Source organism: Molossus molossus, unplaced genomic scaffold (assembly GCF_014108415.1).
Source record: "Molossus molossus isolate mMolMol1 unplaced genomic scaffold, mMolMol1.p scaffold_m16_p_21, whole genome shotgun sequence".
Lineage (NCBI taxonomy): Eukaryota > Metazoa > Chordata > Mammalia > Chiroptera > Molossidae > Molossus > Molossus molossus.
In genome coordinates, this window is record NW_023425357.1 from 45,194,319 (window position 1) to 45,214,315 (window position 19,997).

The 19,997-nt window shown below is 38.2% G+C and overlaps 1 protein-coding gene across 1 annotated transcript in view; it reads left to right on the forward strand.

Annotated features, from left to right (window-relative positions):
- RPGRIP1L (RPGRIP1 like) overlaps positions 1-19,997 on the forward strand; it is a 98,956-nt gene that overhangs the window by 30,822 nt on the left and 48,137 nt on the right. Inside the window, exons 10-16 of the mRNA XM_036275838.1 lie at positions 3,183-3,322; positions 8,630-8,736; positions 8,963-9,013; positions 9,694-9,873; positions 11,188-11,305; positions 14,881-15,333; positions 19,104-19,255. Of these exons, the coding sequence (XP_036131731.1) occupies positions 3,183-3,322; positions 8,630-8,736; positions 8,963-9,013; positions 9,694-9,873; positions 11,188-11,305; positions 14,881-15,333; positions 19,104-19,255 (1,201 nt within the window). The remainder of the gene's footprint in view (positions 1-3,182; positions 3,323-8,629; positions 8,737-8,962; positions 9,014-9,693; positions 9,874-11,187; positions 11,306-14,880; positions 15,334-19,103; positions 19,256-19,997) is intronic.

Consider the following 19,997-nt stretch of genomic DNA (forward strand, 5'->3'; position numbering starts at 1 on the left):
ATTGGCTGGGTTTCAGGAGAAAAATGTGATTTGCAGATTGCATTCTCATCTTCCTTTTTCAAATGAAATTTTTAATGTGTTTATTACTTGACATATGACATATTAGAGAATCATCTGGTAAGATAAAATCCTCATGTTAGTATTTGGTATGAGCCTTTTTTTAATATGCTCAAATATTTTTGATACAATGCCAAGAAATAAGCATAGCTTTAAGAAATGTTAATTTAAAAATTCAGAATAAATTTTTTGCAATTACATCTTTTTATTTGGTTAGGGAGAAACTCTATACTATAAAATCATAAAGCTGTATCCTATTTTTGAAGTTAGTATAGTTTTAGGGTGATGTAATTAATGAATGCAATAGTCCTTCAACGATCATGTATATGAATAACCTGGAAAACAGAAAACATAGGTTTTACTACCCTTTGGAACCTCTTCACCCACAACTATCCAATTCTGAGACAGTCAATTTGAGATTGGATCCAAAGAATCTGTGAAAGGTCACTTTAAGTATTAACGCCACAAGAGACTACTAACCTAATACCTATTTTTTTAAAAAAGAGTTGGTCTAGTTTTTGAAGATGACATTAACCATTTTAAGAATTGGGTGAATTAACTTCTTACAATGTGATAGTCATCTAATATCCAAAATTTAAAGGAGCAGTGCTGACCACCCATAGACTCTGTGCTCCATTTCTGTAAAGTGAACACCTGTCCCCTGCAGCCTTCCAGGAATCATGAAAGCCCACGTGATCAAATAGGAGCACTTTGTGCCTCACAGAAATCACACTGAGTATGTCTGGGCCATCATTTCTCTTCCAATAAGTGAAATATCTTGATGTAAATATGTACTTAATTTCCATTAGGCCCTAACTAAAGTACCTATGGGTTTCTTTAGGGGTGATTTAGAGCTTATACTTACGTCTCCTTAGGATGCCCTTGAACATTGGAATAAATGGCATTTCTCCTGTAAGAACAAAGACCCTCGGGTAGAGATGAATTCTTTAGCTCAATTTGATCTTACCCTTCTGTTGATTGCGGGGGCAGGGAGGGGGTTCCATTGTGCTGACCCACAGGCACCAGTGGACATTCCACTGCAGATTGATACTTTATCACTTCTGCAACGCAGCGTAACAATGAAATGTGCACCAAGACCAGCTATGATTCCCCTCAATTGTCACTGGAGGCAATGTACAAAGACATTTTCATGAATAAAAGGCTCTCAAAGACTGTGCTCATATGCAGATTTAATCATGTACACAGCCTTTACAAAGAAAATGGAGCCAGATGTGGTTCACCATTTATAGCTACACAGATGGCTCCAAGCGTAGAGGAATACAGTAAATTCAAAAGGAATTCCTCATGAAACTCCAGTGGAATGTAATCCTAAATTTAGAGGGAAGAGAACAGTGGACTAAATTCAGATTGACTTATGCTGATTTACACTAGTATTTTGTGGGTTTGGAAAAACTAGGCTGCTAAATTGTTCTTAATTTAAACACATACAGCTTCTGATGTTTCTGCCAGATTAACTGTTGGTGATCTTTTTTGCTGGTACTAATGCTATTGGAACACTACTGTTTCTAATTTTTGGCGTCTGATATAATGTATAGTTGTGCCTATTTCATCATGCTAATTTTTTTCCGGGTAGTACATGGTTTCAATAATATGACACACACACTCACACTCGCATGCATGCATGCATTTATATGTATGCATTTGGGATATATAATTTGACCAGACATAAATTATATTTGTTCTTTATTTTAAAATGAAAATGTAAAGGAACATTCTTGACTTTAGTGTTTAAAGTACATATTGTATTTGGATTTCATTTAAGTCTAGGTAATTGTACCTTTTTAAAAATTAATTTAAAATATTGGTATATCAGACCCATGCATTTTCTAAGGTTCCATATGTGAAAGGAGAACACTGATAGGTGAAACAGATGTCATATTTTGAAAAACTTCTAGAATTCCATTTATTTTTAAGGTCATGTTATTTTAAATGCAGTAAAAACATTCAAAATGTAAAATGAATGCACAATTTTTTTAAAGCCATGCCTCCCAGAAAAGTATCTCTTTTGGTATAAAAACCTCAAGTCTAGCTGGGAGCAACATTAAAGGCAATTTTCAATAACAAATTTATTTTTCATTTACTTCATCATCACTACAAAACCAAATTTTATAAATTTTTGTTTCATTTACCTGGTTTCAAATAAGTAGAAAAGTCGAAGCTGCTGATAATTATTCAGTCATATCAAGCTTCACAGATAATAGTTTTCTGCTGAAATACAGATCAAGATCATTTTTTTCAAAACCTGGCTATCACCTGGGAGCTTTATAAAAATATGAATTCCTGGGCCCCAGGATCTTCGTTTTGAAATCTCCCCAAGTGTTCTCCTGTAGCTGGTCTCGCAGTAGGGAACCACTGTCCTAAATAAATGTGTAGTGTATACCTTCTGTATGTCATTTAGTTATTTTTCAACTATTTCTTCAAATCTCAATCATTAGTAGATTTTAACAATAGCTTAAACTGCTACACTTCTATTGAGGGACAATATTTCTATCTTTGTCATTCTTATCAGGGCATTCTTACTGGGTTTTCATCCCAATAGTGTGTTACAAGTAAAACTTGCTCTTAAGCCTGTTGTTTTTTGTTTTTAGGACAAAACTGCTTTATCACTACTTCTTAACATCAGAAGTGCCGCCTTGTTGTTCAATATGCTGTCACTTTGTGGCCAGTATTTTGTGACTATGTTATTATCACAGATCCTAGAATTAAAGATCAGATCCCCTTTCTCTAGGAAGAGGGTTTGTACGTGGGAGAGAATAGTCCTGTTCGATGCCGCTCGCTGAGGTTTGGAATTGCGGATTTCTCTGGAGCACGTACAGTATCTGAATTCCTTCACTAGTCCCACAAAAGCTGCACACTGCCAACTTTTCTGACTTTAGAGCTCTAAATTAAGGCCAGTGCCTTTGCTCATCCCACAGACTCTTTCATGTTCCCTAACCGCAGCCTGAGAAAGGCGCCTGGTCTCAACAGCAGCAGACCAGCATGTGTTTACTTAATTCCTAAGACATGATGACAGTGGTCTCTGTGCCACTAAAAGCTTTTCTCTTTATTATTTTCGGTTGAAGCTGATTTCCAAGCTTTCCTTGCATGTCCTGTGTGTTTTACAGTGCCTTCAGTGCTGCCCATGAAGAGCAATGGAAGTTAAAGGAACAGCAGCTGAAAGTACAGATTGCTCAGCTCGAGACGGCCTTAAAATCTGACCTAACAGACAAAACTGAAATCCTCGACAGATTAAAAACTGAAAGAGGTACATATGAAACAACTACTGACTTCCTCCTTTCAGACCTGTGTTTGACTCGGTGTACTCACTGACCCAGTCGGGACTCACTGTGGTGCCTGCTGTGTTGCCAGGCACGGCACCTTGCTGTGTATGGGGGAGACAGCCTGTGAGTATGGGAGACACAGCCCGCATCCACAGCCATCCCCTTGCATGAGCGTATCGGTCACTCAAACTTTCTTTCACTCGTCCTAGCCTGTAGGCCAAAGGAATTGTTTTTTCTCAGACTTATTCTTATTCATGTTGGCTTTATTATGTTTAATTTTCCTAAATGTTGAGCCTTTCTTTAACAATCAACAAGTGTTTATTGAGCACCAGTATTTGTTTGGCATTGTTCTACATTTTGGAGATACAACAGTGAATAAAACAGGCCTTGCCCACATGCAGCATCAGTTCAATAGGGAGAAGCAGACAGTAATTAAATAAGTATGTAATATGCCCAGCAGTGGCCAGTGTGTTGAGAATAAGAACAAAGTAGTATAGCATAACAGAGTGGCAGGAGCTGCTATTTTTGACGGGTCCAACTGAGGAGGTCGCTCTAATAATGAGATGCCTAATTCTGTGACAGGAACTTACACGCCAGGACACCTTGTCTCTATGTCTCTGCTGTAAAATTCAAGTTGGTGCATGGGGAGAGGTGGGAAAAGAACAGGAGTACCAAAGGGAGGTTGTGTGTGTATGTATTTGCTGTTCATTGTTTTTTATATTGTGTATAAAAAACAAGGACTGATCATGCAAAAAAGAGGGACATGTCCCTGCTGAATAGTAATCATTAGTAAGATTCATGTTATGCATCTCAGATCTCACCCATCTTGTCTCATAGAAGTAAAATAATAATTAACAATAGATGTTCGATTTACTGTATCTTACACACACATTACACACAAATGCACAACGGGGGAATTGAATTATTTGCTGCAAATGATGTATGTTTCTCATCCACTAGGTAAACCAAGGGATGTGACAATAAAGTTGCTTTGGAACATTTGCAGTTTCATTGTATAAGAACATTTAAAAGTTTAATGCAGACCCAGTTTTTTTAAAATTACATATTTAGTCAGTACTCTATATATTGATTTAAATCACAATGCTATATTTCGTTAACTATAAGAAAGATTTTTTTTCCCCATTTTTACATATCTAAAATTGGGATGCATTTTATAAATGATAACATTTAAAAATTATGGTCTGACTTTTTTAACATTTTAAGAAGTTTGAAACAGAACACATTTTATGATGGATGTAGTCTTAATTTCAGGGAAACACTTCTGTTTACCAAGTGACTAAATTTGATGAAAGATTATTTGGAAGATTGTGAGTGGACTAAAATGGTGACATGATTTCTGACCAGTTGGATATTTAAAGTTTTGATGTCAGAGATACAGTTTCTGATTTTGCTACGCAAAGTTGAGTATGTAACAGAGTGCTTTGTTTAGGAGTTGCTCAATAAATTCTTGCTCACTAAAGGAAGTGGAAGTACTCTGTATTCCCTCTCTCTTTTCCAAAAACATATAAATTTCTCATTCTTGAAAGAGAAATGAAATAAACTTTTCTTATTTCTGTGCTTTCTATACTTCCCTAGTTATTAAAAAATTTAAAACTCTTATCTTTAGACATCTGAGTTGATCTCCAGAAAGAAACTTCTTAAGGGGATAGAATCTTGGTGGCCTTTAAAAAAACAACAACTATTGTTGAATCAATTCTGAGGGTTCTTAAAATTATTAAAGCTATAATTGCTAAGTTATTTTATTTCAACTAGTTCATTTTTTATCTTTTTTTGCTGGTTCTTATGTCTCTTTTGGATTTTTTGAATAATAGAAATAACTCATGCACATCGTAAAAAAAAAAAAGTCCAATAAACAAAACCAAAAAAAAAAGTTTTTAATTACTGTTTCACAACCCTAAAGATAATCTCTACTAATATTTTTATGTATGTCTTTCCAGAGTTTTCTATATGTATATAGTTTTATAACATGCTTTTTTATTTACCATATTGTGAAATCATTCCTTAAGTATAAATATAAATTCACATCACCATCATTTATAATAGTTGTCATAGTTTTTTCAGTGTGAGAATGTATCATAGATTGTTTAACAATCTTGTATTAATGAATTTTTAAATCACTTTAGTTCTTTAAGTATCATAAAAATTTTTCTGAACAAACTTTTGTACATTTATTTATTTATTTTCTAAAGAAATATTACTGAACTAAATCTTTATTTTTACTGCAACTGTTATTTTAAGTTATTTTTGCTTGAATACCTAAAATTTATAGGTCTAATGATTTAAGTGTGTTTTTTTTTTTTTTTTTAAGTGAAATGTTACAAAAGATTATAAGAAAAATATTACAGCCTGTAGCCATTTTTTCCAGGAAAACAAAGACCCCAAAAATTGAAATTGCCTATTGAAGGAAATCTTTTAATGTTTAGAAAGTTCCTTTTTGTGTAACAGATTTTGAAATTGTTAAATTTTGCTTTGAAGTCTCTTCACACATTTACCTTTTCATGTATCAAGTGTTCTTTGCCAGAAGATGTTTCCCTGGCTTCTTGTAGTCATTCATCTAACTGGCAGGTTACTTTTAGAGAATACTCACCTCTTTATTCAAGGTACAAATTAGTTTCAGATTGTGTGAATATGTGGGGGAAGGATATGTAAATGCAGTTTGCATTTGGTTAATGCTTAAATTAACTGCATGTGTTTAAGGGCCTGCTTTTGAAAGTTTCATTCTATCTTTAGCTGAAATGCATAATTCAGCATAATGCATATGGTTATATTGATCACAGCTGAAGATATTAACACAGAGGAGTTCTGAAAATTGTTTAGTTGAATTGTTCTCTGCATCTGCTTATTAATGATGTGCTTGAAGAACATAATTTTAAAAGAGTGAAATGTTATCTCATTTGAATAAAATGCTGTTTAGTTTAACCTGCTTTTTGTCACATCATAAGGCAAAGGAGGTTATTTTTCATCTTGTACAGGGTGCTTTGATTTTTCATATTATAATTCAGCAAGTCTTTTTCCTCCTTGAACTATTTCGTCTCCCAATAAACAGTTTAAAAAAGGAAAATGTAGTGGATAATTCTACATAAAATTCAATAGAGAGGAAGTTACTGGTATTCTGTAATATCTTCTCCCACTAAGTGATTTTCTTACTAATAATGCCAGTTTTAAAAATATCAGTGAACATAAGGGGACATAGCTGTTGGAACAAAAATCAGTAAAAGAATAATCATTGGAATAAGTTTATTTATACATACTAGTATATCATTATTAGTTAGGGTCCTGCTCTGAAAAATTGAAACAATAAACGAAAGCACAGAAATAATCATCCAGAGGAGCTGGGAGCAGTCCTGTCCTGATACTTTGGCTCACCCTCAGAACCCCTGAAATTTTTGCTGGCCACAGAAGGAAGTTATGTTATCTTCAGGACCTTTGCTTGTATATCCTTCTGACTATATTTACCTTCTTTCTGTTACCCGATCATTCTAATCCACATCAAAGAAAGCTTTCCACCTTATTCTACTCTCTAAACAAAAGGCAACTTTTTCTCATGAGAATTCATACTTATTGTTTATCCTAATTTTTAGTTTAAAGACAAGCATTTCACCTTTATCTTCAAGTTTTCCAAGTATTGTTCACATTAAAACTTTTTTCATTTTGTTCACTAAATATGAGCAGCTGACACTCTAGGATAACCTTTTATCAATATGAAAAATGTATAAATTTGATATCAAAAATTTTCTGCATCCCCAAGAGTCATAGTCTGTGTGTTTTTTTGTTTGTTTTCATTTTTATTTTTTGTTTGCTTTTTAGTTTGCCAAGAAATATGTGACATTGAAAATATTCGAATTTATTCCATTTCTTTTAAATGGTGTATTTTACCATTTTTACTTACATGTAGTATTTCTAACTTGGAAACCGAAAGTGTTATAAATGTCAGAAACATATTTTTGTATAAAATGCAGTCAGTGTGCAAATGTACTCATGTAAAGAATTCTTGGCAGATGTGTTGACTTTTCTTTTTTTGAAGGAAAAGGAATCAAGAATGTAGAACTTGAATTGAGGACTTATGATAAACATAAATCTTTGAGAGTAGGATGAAATTAGTGCAGGCATTTTGGATGACGTGGTTTAGGGTTAGTCCACAGGGAGCCCAAATGGAGGATGCTTGACCACCACGATGAACTCTGTTGAAGAGTACACTTAAGAACATGAGACTAAAAAATAAATTTGTTATCTAGCTACTATGCTATTTTTTTTTTAAGTTTAAAGTATGTTAATGCAGGGTCTGAAAAATTAATCCTTGTGTGGATTTACTCTCCTCGGTAGCTCTACCCTAAACCCCTGTTTGTGGGCCCTAGCAAACCAGTGCCCAGAGGAACATAACCAACCTCCATTTCGTAACAGTAGCTCTGAGCCCTTGGCCTTCTGATTGACAGCATAAGCTCATGAACACACAGGAATTGTTACTGACACTACCATGCACTGATTGAGAATTCATTTCTCCTGTATTAACAGATTTGTTAACAGTGCAGTTGATTAAAATTATGTCTTTAGCCCTGGCCGGTTTGGCTCAGCAGTTAGAGCGTTGGCCTGTGGTCCAGAGAGACCCGGGTTCGGTTCCCGCTAAGGGCATGTACCTTGGTTGCAGTTTGTCCCCGGACTGGTTGGGTCATGCTGGTGGCAACCACTTGAAGTGTCCCTTTCATGTTGATGTTTCTCTCTCTCTCTACCTCCCACTCTATCTGAACAAAAAATGGAAAAGTGTCCTCGGGTAAGGATTAAAAAAAAAAAAATTATGGCTTTAGTTATTACCAGAGAAATTACCTTGTTTGAATAAAAAGACTTTCTGTTAAATTGGGAAAAGAAAATTCAAGGAACTCAAAAAACTGAAAGGTACATTTTTTTTTTTTTTTTTTTTTGCATGCCTTTCAGGACCCTTAATAAGTAAGTAAAAGTCATAGATTTAGAAACCTATTTTCTTAGGTATTTTAGATAGAGTGCTTCTTTGAAGTCCCAGAGGCCACAATTTCCTTGTGTTAATACTGCAAACTTACGTCTTCAGTTTTTGATAAGCAGTGAATCATATGGCAGACACATGAGAGCATGCGTCCATTCTCACTCCCTGCTGCCTTTGTCTAGGTGCTAGCTGGATTTCCTCCCTGCCCAGGGCAGTGCTCCGCGGAGCCTGCTGTGCCAGGAGGTGTATGCACGTAAAAGTGTCCTTGAACTGCATTCCCTCAGACCTTTCTGATTGTGTCGACTTTATTTTTAAGACCAGAATGAGAAACTCGTTCAAGAAAATAGAGAGCTACAGTTACGCTGTCTGGAACAAAAGCAACAACTTGATGAACTTAAAAACCGCATGAAGTTTTACAACCAGGTAAACTATGTTCTTCTTTAGGAAGTAAACTCCAGATTTTTATCTAAATATTTCATGCATGGAGAAAGCACTATACTAGAAAGAAAAAGGATACAAATACATTACTTCATTTATTAATTTGTGGTATCAGGCAACTTATGTTCCATGAGGATAATCTGCATAGCTGGAATGTCTGTTGTACTTTCTATTAATATCTCATTGTGAGCTTTTACTTTGTCTTTTGCAGGAGAGTGATATTAATGCTGATGACTTGAGCGAAGCTCTCCTGCTTATAAAGGTAACTTTTTGAACTTCACCATGAATTTCATGTCTACATATAACTGTTCTGGCTTAATGAAGACCCTCATCTATAACCCTCATACTTGGAGAATGAATTATTCAGACAAGTGGTCAGGTGACATTTAGTTACAGCACATACATATTTCATAATGACATCAAAATCACATTAAAGTAGACCTTAAAAACTTGTTTAAAGCACTTTGTCCAACCGTAACAAACATTTTACTTTTACATGCCTTACTACAAAACTAATCAACAATTTTCTGTCCTAAGAGACCTTGGTACACACAATTATTTTAAGTAAAATACTGAATTATGTGTTACCAGAAGATATTTTCCAGTTCTGGGGTATTCCGTTGTTTACAAGAAGACATGAGAAATGCATTTCTTTCCTTTGAGATCATCACAGTGTAGATTTTAATCAAATGAAGAAATAGAAATAAATGTACATGATTTCTTTTTTATGTCATGAAGCAATAAACTGATTTTTGAATTCTCTATAATTGTTCCAAATGTCTGTCCAGATATATTTTCTATATGAGGACTACTTTATTCCTGATGGAAAATGGAAATATATCTGTTTTCAATTAATGAGTTTTCCTTGCTATATCTATATTAAATCACATGATTACATTTTAGAAACTCGTGTTTCAATAATAAAACATGTTTTTGTTTTAGGCTCAAAAATCACAAAGAAATGGAGACCTTTCCTTTTTAGAGAAAGTAGACAATAAAATTAATAAAGATCTAGAACACTCCATGAGAGAGCTGCAAGCAACTCATGCAGAAACAGTGCAAGAACTTGAAAAGACAAGGAACATGCTAATTATGCAACATAAAATTAATAAAGATTATCAGGTAATGTAATACACTGAATTAGGAGAATAAGTTTACTATAATGTCCTAAAAATGATTTACTTTCCTAAACAATATCATGTATTATCACATTATAATCCATGGTCATGTGTTATCACATGCCTGGAAGTTAGCCTTATAACTAAGTACTTAGAATAAATAGTTTTAAAACAAATACATTTTTTTTTATCCTCACCTGAGGACCTTTTTGCATTTATCTTCAGATAGAGCAGGAGGGAGAGAAGGAGGAAAAGAGAGAGAAACATCAGTGCAAGAGAGACACATCGACTGGTTGCCACGCATAGGACCCCAACCGGTCCAGGGACAAACTGCAACCCCTCAAGGTACGAGCCCTTAGCGGGAACCAAACCCAGGACTCTCTGGTCCATGGGCCGACACTCTAACTGCTGAGCCAAACCGGCCAGGGCCAAATACATTTTTTTTTTTTTTTTATCCTCACCTGAGGACATTTTTCCATTTTTTGTTCAGATAGAGTGGGAGGGAGAGAGAGGAAAAGAGAGAGAGAGAAACATCGATGTGAAGGGACACATCGAGTGGCTGCCACCCTCACGACCAGCCAGGGCCGGGGACAAACTGCAACCGAGACACATGCCCTTGACGGGAACTGAACCCGGGTCTCTCTACCGTGGGCCGACGCTCCAACCGCTGAGCCAAACCGGCCAGGGCCAAATACATTTTTTTAAGTTCCTGAGTTTAGAGAGCAAATGGCAGCAATGAACGCACGCCGACGAGTGTCAGCGCAGCCTGTAAACAGGCTGCAGTGATGCGGAAGCCCTGCCACGGTCTGCACCACAACGCGGGAACGTCTCAGCAAAGGGAATCTGGATCGTGTTGATTTTACTTCTGATTTTATGAACAATTTTACACATGTTTTTCTAAACTGTAAGTTCTTTGAGGTCAGGAAATTGGGTTCTTACTCCTGGTATCTCCAGAATCTAGAAAATGCACAAATCATACTTGCCTTAAGAAATGAAAATGGAGCTGCCCTGGCCGGTTTGGCTCAGCGGTTAGAGTGTTGGCCTGCGGTCCGGAGAGACCCGGGTTCGGTTCCCGCTAAGGACACATACTTCAGTTGCAGTTTGTCCCCGGCCCTGGTTGGTCGTGCGGGTGGCAGCCACTCGATGTGTCCCTTCACGTCGATGTTTCTCTCTCTCTCTCTCTCTCCCTCCCACTCTATCTGTACAAAAAAATGGAAAAATATCCTCGGGTGAGGATAAAAACAAAACAAACAAAAAAAAAAGAAATGAAAATGGAGCTAATTATAAATGTTAAAACTTGTTATCTCTTCTTTTTTAGATGGAAGTTGAGGCAGTAACCCAGAAGATGGAAAATTTGCAGCAAGATTATGAACTCAAAGTGGAACAGTATGTTCATCTTCTTGATATCAGAGCTGCACGTATCCAGAAACTAGAAGGTACATCGTGTACAATTTGCTGTTGTCCGCACATGATGGATTTTATAATAGTTGAAAATGTCATCCAAATCTACACTCACAATAGCTTTTTGCCATTTTTTCCCCCAATTTATAACTATAATAATAATGCACCAGAAAGGCTGTTTTTATCTGATTGTTTTCTAGTCTGGAATTTGTAGTCATTTTCTACCGCTCTTTTGATTCAGTGTTGCTTGCAGGCAGGATCTCAAAGTACTCCATACAGTATCTCAGACTAAATTTACCGCTTGATTTCTAAGTTCTCTTCTAAGGAAGCTGTGCATCAGCCAAACGAGCCTGCTTGCTGTTTGGGATCCCTCTTGCTCAGTCCCATCACCATGCCTTTGTCTACTCCACATGAACCTCCTTTCTCCCCTAACTGCAAGCTACACCCTTCCCTGCTTCAGACCCGAGTGCAGGCCTGGGCCAGAAGCTGGCTCCCATTCCTCTCCCATTCCTCTACTGGAAATGCCCTTGCAGTGGTTGTCAAACTGTAGCAAGGATGAGAACCACAGGGACAACTTGTTTCGGTTGCAGCTTCCTGAGCCCTCCCCCTGGACCTGGGCCCATGATTCAGTATATTTAGAAAGAACTCCAAGCCATTCAGATGCAGGTACAAGTCTGTACTTTGAAAAATAGCACTCACCAGTTTCACTCTGGTGTACTCAGAAACTGTGTTTGGGGAGCTTTGCATATTCTTTGTGACTAAAAGATAGGTTCTTCAATCAGAAGACTTTATCTCTCTTTCATGTCCCTTGCTATACAATGCTTAATTCAATTATCTATGCCAGCAGTAATTTTACACTTAAGACTTCCTGAGGAGAGAGTCCCAAAGGCCTTTTATTTAATGGGTTGCACTTATGATATTTACCATACTAGAAATTAAAGGTGAGAAATTTAAAAATATTTCTTTTAAGTCCTGCCAAAATAATAATAAACCCATTGCATGTTAACATAAATTACAGCATTTATTTTTTTAAAGCAGTATTTTCTATACCAAAAAGTAGTGAGAAGAGTGACATTGTTTTAAATCTTCTTTTAATTTTTTAAATTGTTTAACATTTTTACAAATCTTTTTAGTGTCTATCTTAATAATAGAAAACAGCTGTTATATCACATAAAATGATTTTTAGGTATATAAACCGTTTTTATATCTGCTTCTGTATTGAATCTGTTATGATATCACATATCATGTAGGTTCTAGGAAGCTTCGTTATACACTCGTGAGAGAATAAAAATGAAAAAAGAAAATAACATCTTAGGATTATTTTTTAAATAATCCTCATCTCACAAACCTTCAAAACAGTTTCAGGGACCTTAAGGGGTCCCCAGACCACACTTTGAGAACCACTGCTCTAAGTAGAAGGGCTCAATAAACATCTTTATCCAACTGAACAGGGTTTTCCAGAAGTCACAGAGCAGTGTGTACCTTTTATTTCACGTAGTACTCAATAAAAATTTGCTTGATGGAATTTTCCAGAATAACAAGGAGGTCACAGAGTTTGGGATTTTATTCCTTTCAAGCCTTACTAAATCTTTACCAATATATTTTGTCTGTTCCCTGTATTCATTGATTCAGTCCATAAACATGCTCAAGCTCCTCATGCACCCTAAGCAAAGTGCTGGGCAGTAAGGGTACAAACAGGGAGAACAGTTCAGGCACCACCCTCAGGGAGCTCACAAGATGTGAACGAGGAAGTAGATAGTTTTCTGTGGAGAGCGTGGAGCTAGGAAAATGCAGAAGATACGGAACAACTGAGGAAAGAGCACCTCTTGACACCTGCAGATTCGGGGAAGACTCCGCACGCGGGCTGGAGTGTTAGAGGTGACAGCACTCACCACGAAGTAGGCGCATGAAGGCCTTCCAGGCAGGAGACAGGCTCCTGAAAGGGCCTCTGCCATTCGCTTGGGAAACTACTTGGGGAGCCACCGAATGGGACCCCAGGCTCAGGACGTGTGAAGACCCTGTTTGCCATCCCGAAGAGTGGGAATCTTACCGAGAACCTCGGAGAGATTTTTAAAGTAGGGGTAACACCCCCAGAACTGTATTTGGAGACTGTGCTTTAGGTGTGGGGAAGAAGGCGTCGGATATGAAGGAGGAAGCAGCGTGGGCTTCAGAGTGACCTGGGTAATCAGCCCCAGGCATGTGAGTGAGGCAGTGTCAGTGCAGACGGAGAGGGCAGATTCGATCAGGACTTAGGCAACAGCATTGATGACAAGGTGTGGGGAGAGGAACTGGGACGATTCTGGTACCCACCTTAGGCAGCTTGGTGAATGCAAACACCATCACTAGAGAGGCAAATACAGGAATAACTGGAAGAGAATACAACACATTCTGTTTTGGATATATTGAGTTTGATGTGCCTTGGGGACATCTGGACGGAGGAGTTAGCAAGCCATTAGATGTGTGGGCCTGGAATTCAGGGAAGAAATCTGAATTAAAAATCTGAGTATTTATATTCAGCATATTGATAGTAGCAGAAATCCATAAAAGGGGATGAGCTTACCCACGGGAAGACAAACTAAGAGGAGAGTAAAACAGAACTCTGCTTAGCAAACTAACAGAAAAGGAAACCCTTAAAGAGTGAGAAGAGAGGCAGGAGAAGCAGGGCAGATGCAGACATGGAAGCCCAGGTAGGACAGAGTCCACAAAAGAGAAAGTGGTCATAGTGTCCATGATGCAAAGAAACCAAGTAATATAAGGACCAGAGTCCATTCGATCTAGCAGTTAATTAGTTCTTGGTGACCTTTTGTGGAGTCGTTTCACAAGAAAGGCAGGTGCCGTTTGCACAGGTTGAAGAGTGTCTGTTAGCCACGGAGTTGGAGACACAAGTATACTCTTTCTAGAAATTTGGATATAACATTTGGGGAGGGATGTGTATCTAGAACGAGCTGTATCTTTTTTAGAAAAGTAATTAACATAGCTTTAAATCACATCATTAAAAGTAGACAGTATGGTGAGTTTTGACCTATGTGTACATCTTTGAAACCATCACCATAATCAAGATAAAAAATATATCCATCATCCCTCAAATACAGTAGAAAAGTATATACAGGGTGGGGCAACAGTAGGTTTACAGTTGTTTGTATGGAAAATAATACAGTAATTAATACATAATAATATAAAAATAAACTTTTGTGTACTCACAACTGTAAACCTACTACTGCGCCATCCTGTATTTTAATAGGCTAAAGGACAGGAGCCCATGGAAAGATAAACTGACTCTATAGGAGAGAAGGTAACAGAAGAGGCAGGGGAGCAGGTGCAACCCAGATCTTTTCTTCAGCTGTTCATTCAGAGGCCTTTTTCTTCCTTGTTGCTTTCCATAGGATAGCCTGTGTTACAATTAGGTTGTAGTTTTCTTATTTAATAAGTGATGTCAAAACAAATGATGAATTTCTGTACAATATTAGGTACAGAAAAATAGTGAAGTCGTAGAATTTAAGATGGAGGCTGTTCACCAGAAGCCTCAAGACTTCCATCCACTTCGGAAGCCACTTTGTATCTTCATTTGTCAGTATTTTGAAATCTCTAAACTGTGTGTCTTCTCTTGCAGCCCAATTAAAGGATATTGCCTATGGCACCAAGCAGTACAAATTTAAACCAGAAATCCTGCCAGATGACTCTGTGGATGAATTTGATGAAACCATTCACTTAGAACGAGGTGAAAACCTATTTGAAATCCATATCAACAAAGTAACCTTTTCTCCTGAAGTGTTACAGGCGTCTGGAGATAAAGAGCCTGTCACTTTCTGTACCTACGCTTTCTATGATTTTGAACTACAGACAACTCCCATAGTGCGTGGCCTTCACCCGGAATACAACTTCACTTCTCAATACCGTGTTCATGTTAATGACTTATTTTTACACTATCTTCAGAAGAACACTGTCACTCTGGAGGTCCACCGAGCATACGGCACAGATTACGAAACAATTGCAGCATGTCTGTTGAGATTCCATGAAATTCTAGAAAAAAGCGGTCGAATATTTGGCACAGCAAGTTTGGTTGGTAAGTACAATTTTGTAAACTTGGGCTGTTTGACTCACTAACGTGGTTTATATAGTAATTTGGTGTTTCTTGGTAGTATCTTCTTTTACAGACTCAAGGTGCCTTCAGGGGAAGGGCAGCATTCTCTAATGTAGCCGCCCACAGATGTTTGGACTGCCCACATGTCTCGATGATGTCAGTGCAGTGGCTGCTAATTTTTTAAAAGCTTATAAGTGCAAATGTTTATTTATAAAATTGATACCCTTGTTTGATTAAACATTAAATGTACTACATTCATCAATCTTTGTTGCTCTATTTTAATTTTTATTTATTTTTTTGTTAATCCTCACCTAAGGATATTTTCCCACTGATTTTCATTTTATTATTTTTTCTTTTATTCTCACCTGAGGACATTTCTTTTGCATTTATCTTCAGATAGAGCAAGAGGGAGAGAGGGGGAAGAGAGAGAGAGAGAAATATCAATGTGAGAGAGACACATTGAGTGGCTGCCACCCATACGACCCCAACTGGGGCTGGGGACAAACCACCACAAACTGCAACCGAGGTACGTGCCCTTAGTGGGAACCGAACCTGGGACTCTCTGGTCCACAGGCCAATGCTCTAACCACTGACAAAAACCAGCCAGGGCTTTCCACTGATTTTTAGATAGAGTGGAAGAGAAGAAGGGAGGTGGGGGTGGGGGAGAGAGAGAGAGAGAGAGAGAGGAGAGAGAAACATCAACTTATATCAATTGATTGCTTCCCACGCAGCCAGGGCTGTGGCCAGGGATCCAACCTGCAACCCAGGTACATGCCCTTGACTGGGAATCGAACTCAAGACCCTTCAGTCTGTGGGCCATGCTCTAACTGTGCAGCCAAATTAGCCAGGGCCATCAAATATTTTTTAAGAGTGTTTTGTTATCACTGTTACTGAGTACTGGGAATACAGTGGTCAGTGGTAAATAAGACAGACAAAGCCCCTGCCCTCACATAGCTTATCTGCTAGAGGAGAAGATAGTCCATAGAACAAATTAGATAGATAAATATAGATGTAGATGTAGATGTAGATATAGATACAGATATAGAGTCTCCCTCACATATGATGAAAAATGATTGGGGCAAGCAGCTGAAGACAGAGATGGAAGGGTGCTAATTCAGATAAGGGCTTCTCTGCGGAGTGACATTGGTGAAGATCTGAATGAAGACCCATGCCAAGACCAGAGGAGGAATGTTTCAGGCAGCGTAAACGGCAAGTCCAGAGGCCTGAGGCAGGAGCAGCAAGAAGGCAGGGGCTAGAGCAGAGGTGAGATTTAAGAAAGGCAGGGACCAGTTCATGCTGTAGAGCCTTGTAGGTCATGGTGAGGAGTTTGGATTTGATTTTTTCCCCCTGAATGATGAAAGTCAGTGGAGGATTTTGATGAGGGAAGTCACATGACCACACATAGGTTTTATTTTAATTTTTTTTAAAATATGTTTTTATTGATGTTTTAGAAAGAAGGAAAGGGAGAGAGAGATAGAGACATCAGTGTGAGAGAGAAACATTGATCTGCTGCCTCCTGTACACCCCCTACTGGGGATTGAGCCTGCAACCCAGGCATGTGCCCTGACTGAGAATTGAACCCGGACCTCTAAGGCTATGGGACAGCGCTCAATCCACTGACCACACCAGCCAGGTGATCACACATAGATTTTAGAAAAACCACCTGGGTGGGTGCTGTAGGAAGAAACGTCTGGATGGTCCAAGAGGGGAAAGAGGGCCACTATCAAGCAGCTCTTGCATTAATCTGTGAAAGAGGTGGTGGCTTGGATTAAGGTGGTAATGAAAGCGGTGATAAGAAGTGGTCATAAGTGTATGTTTGATTAACTCTTCAAGACGCTTATCAGCCCGGCCGGTGTGACTCAGTGGTTGAGTGTCAACCCATGCACTGAGAGGTTGCCAGTTAGAGTCTCGGGCAGGGCACATGCCCAGGTTGTGGGCCTGGTCCCCAGTGGGGGGCATGCAGGAGGCAGCCAGTCGATGTTCTCATCGATGTTTCTATCTCTCTCTCCCTCTTCCTTCCTCGCTCTCTAAAATCAATAAACAAACAAATTTTTTTCAAAAAACTTGTTTAACAATTGAATGTAGAATAGTGAGGGAGCTAGAGGAGGCAAGAACGTCTGGCCTGAGCAGCTAGGGGAATGGGTAGGCAATTCACTGATGGGCCTGGGAAAGGGGAGCTCTGAGGAAGAACATCAGGATCACATGTGAAGAAGTTAAGGCTGTCCTGCCTGCTGGACAGCAAAGTGGAGACGCCGTGTAGCAGCTGGAGACACTAGGCTGAAGTCATGGACAGAGATGTGAAAGTGGGACTCGTTAGCCTATGGGATATTTTAAGCCTTGAGCCTAGATAATATCGCATGGAGAGTGAATATACATGAAGACGACGACGGTGAAGGACTGAGCCTTGGGAAGTGCCAATATTTAGGGTTCAGGAAGAAGAGCCAGGAGTGGCCTGGGAGGTAGGAGGCAAACCCAGAGTATCCAGTATCCTGAGGCCAAGAGAAGAAAACAGTTCAAGAGGGAAGGAGGGGGACTTGGGAGGGATTTTATTTTATTGATTGAGTGATTGATTGCATAAGTAATATGTTCACATGATTCATAAATCAAAAAGGCACAAAAGGTTAGACCATAAAATGTCCATCTCCCACCCGTCCCCTGCTATTCTGGGTTTTCTCACCAAAGGCTATAGATTCTTCCCCGAAAATTTTGTGCATATACAAACAAATATGTGTGTGTGTTAATATTCTTCCTTTAGGATTATTTTTTAAGTGTTGGCAGATTTGAACCATGTTGTTGATTGATGAGAATTATATATTGATGAGAATGGTCCGTTAGCAAGGAATAAATTGATGAAGTAGGAGATAATAGGGATAATATTTTTAATAATATGTTCTGTTCAGGAAATTTTATGTATAGAATATTATCTGTTCAACCATTTTTTGAGTACCCATTAAGTACCAGTCCCTCTGGTAAGAATCTATCAATGGAAACCACAGCCCTTGCCCTTGGGAAACTTCATGTTGGGGAGAAACAGACAGCTATGTCGCAGCATTCAGTGCCCTGATGAGGGCGTAGTCTTCCTCTCTGTGCAGGCATAGAGAGCGCTCTTTAGTCTCCCAGGAGCCTCCGAGGGAATCTTTGCAGAGGAAGAGGAGTGGAGCTGCCCAGGTTGAAAGAAGTACTGAGGGTATGCAGAGCAAAGTCATACAAGGTTCTATTACATGCAGTGCACGTTTGGCATAGCCATGGACTTTTTTTGCCCTGTACTTGTGACACAGTAGAGGGGGAAGGGGCCATAGATTTCTTTAAATTGCATTATAATGTGGAGTATCATATTTATAATTTTGAGGTTTCATATAGTATCTGTCAGACTGCATTGAGTACAACTTGTTTTAAAAAAAAAAAAAAAAATGTGCTGCAGCATCAATTAGAGTTTGTGGAGTATTTGGTCCAATACTTAGATTTTCTTTTATCGTTCAGAATGATTGAAATAGTGTAAATTGGAAGCTCTCAAACATAGTTTGACAGTTCTTTAATAATGTTTAACACAGCAAAACTCGTACTTGCAGAAGTAACTTCATTTTCTTCATCTCTGTTGTTTGCCAATCACACATCATTTGTGCATGTCACATGCTATTTTACTCAGTATAAAATTTATAGTTTTTATGTATAGTACCATTGATGTACTTTTTACTGGTATATATTTTGATTTATAGGACTATTTTAACAGTGAGTTATATATTGATTTGTAGGAACTAAAGAAGACATCCCAAATTTTGGCACAGTGGAATACTGGTTCCAATTAAGAGTTCCCGTGGACCAAGCAATTCGACTTTATCGAGAACGGGCGAAGGCTTTGGGATATTTAACATCAAATTTTAAGGGACCAGAGCAAACGCAACGGGTAAGCTTGTTTGACTTTAACACTTTTATGACACAGACATTTTATAATATTTTTTCTATGTCATGCTTTAAACTGAAGTTATTTTCTTTCACAGCCATCAAGTGACTTTTTCTAACTTTTTATTTTGAAATAATCATAGACTTGCAGGAAGTAGCACAAATATACAGAGAAGCCCTGTGTACCCTTCACACAGCTAGTCCCAGTTGTAAGATCTCACATAGCTGTACGACAATATGAAAACCAGGAAGTGGACACGGTACAGTGCTATTAACTAGGCTACAGACCTTATTCAGATTTAATCAGTTTTTACATGTGTCAGGGAGGAGGAGTTCTGTGCAGTTTATCATGTGTATATATTCATGTAACTACCACCACAACCAAGATACAGAATTATTCCATCACCACGAAGAAACCCATCCTTGTGCTAACCAGGACACTTGAAATATAGAATTACAATACAATTATCACACATCAGATGACTTTTATTACATTATCTACTATTAAGGAAATACATAGCTATTATTGGACCACAAAATGAGTATTGTCACTGAGAATTAGACGTTTGTAGTTTTTTTGTTTGTAATATTTTCTTCTTTATTGATTTTAGAGAGAGAGAAACATCAATGAGAGAGAACATCATTTGGCTGCCTCCTGCATGACCCCCACTGGGGATGTGACCCACAACCTGGGCATGTGCCTTGACTGGGAATCGAACCAGCGACCTCTTGGTGCAAGGGTCAAT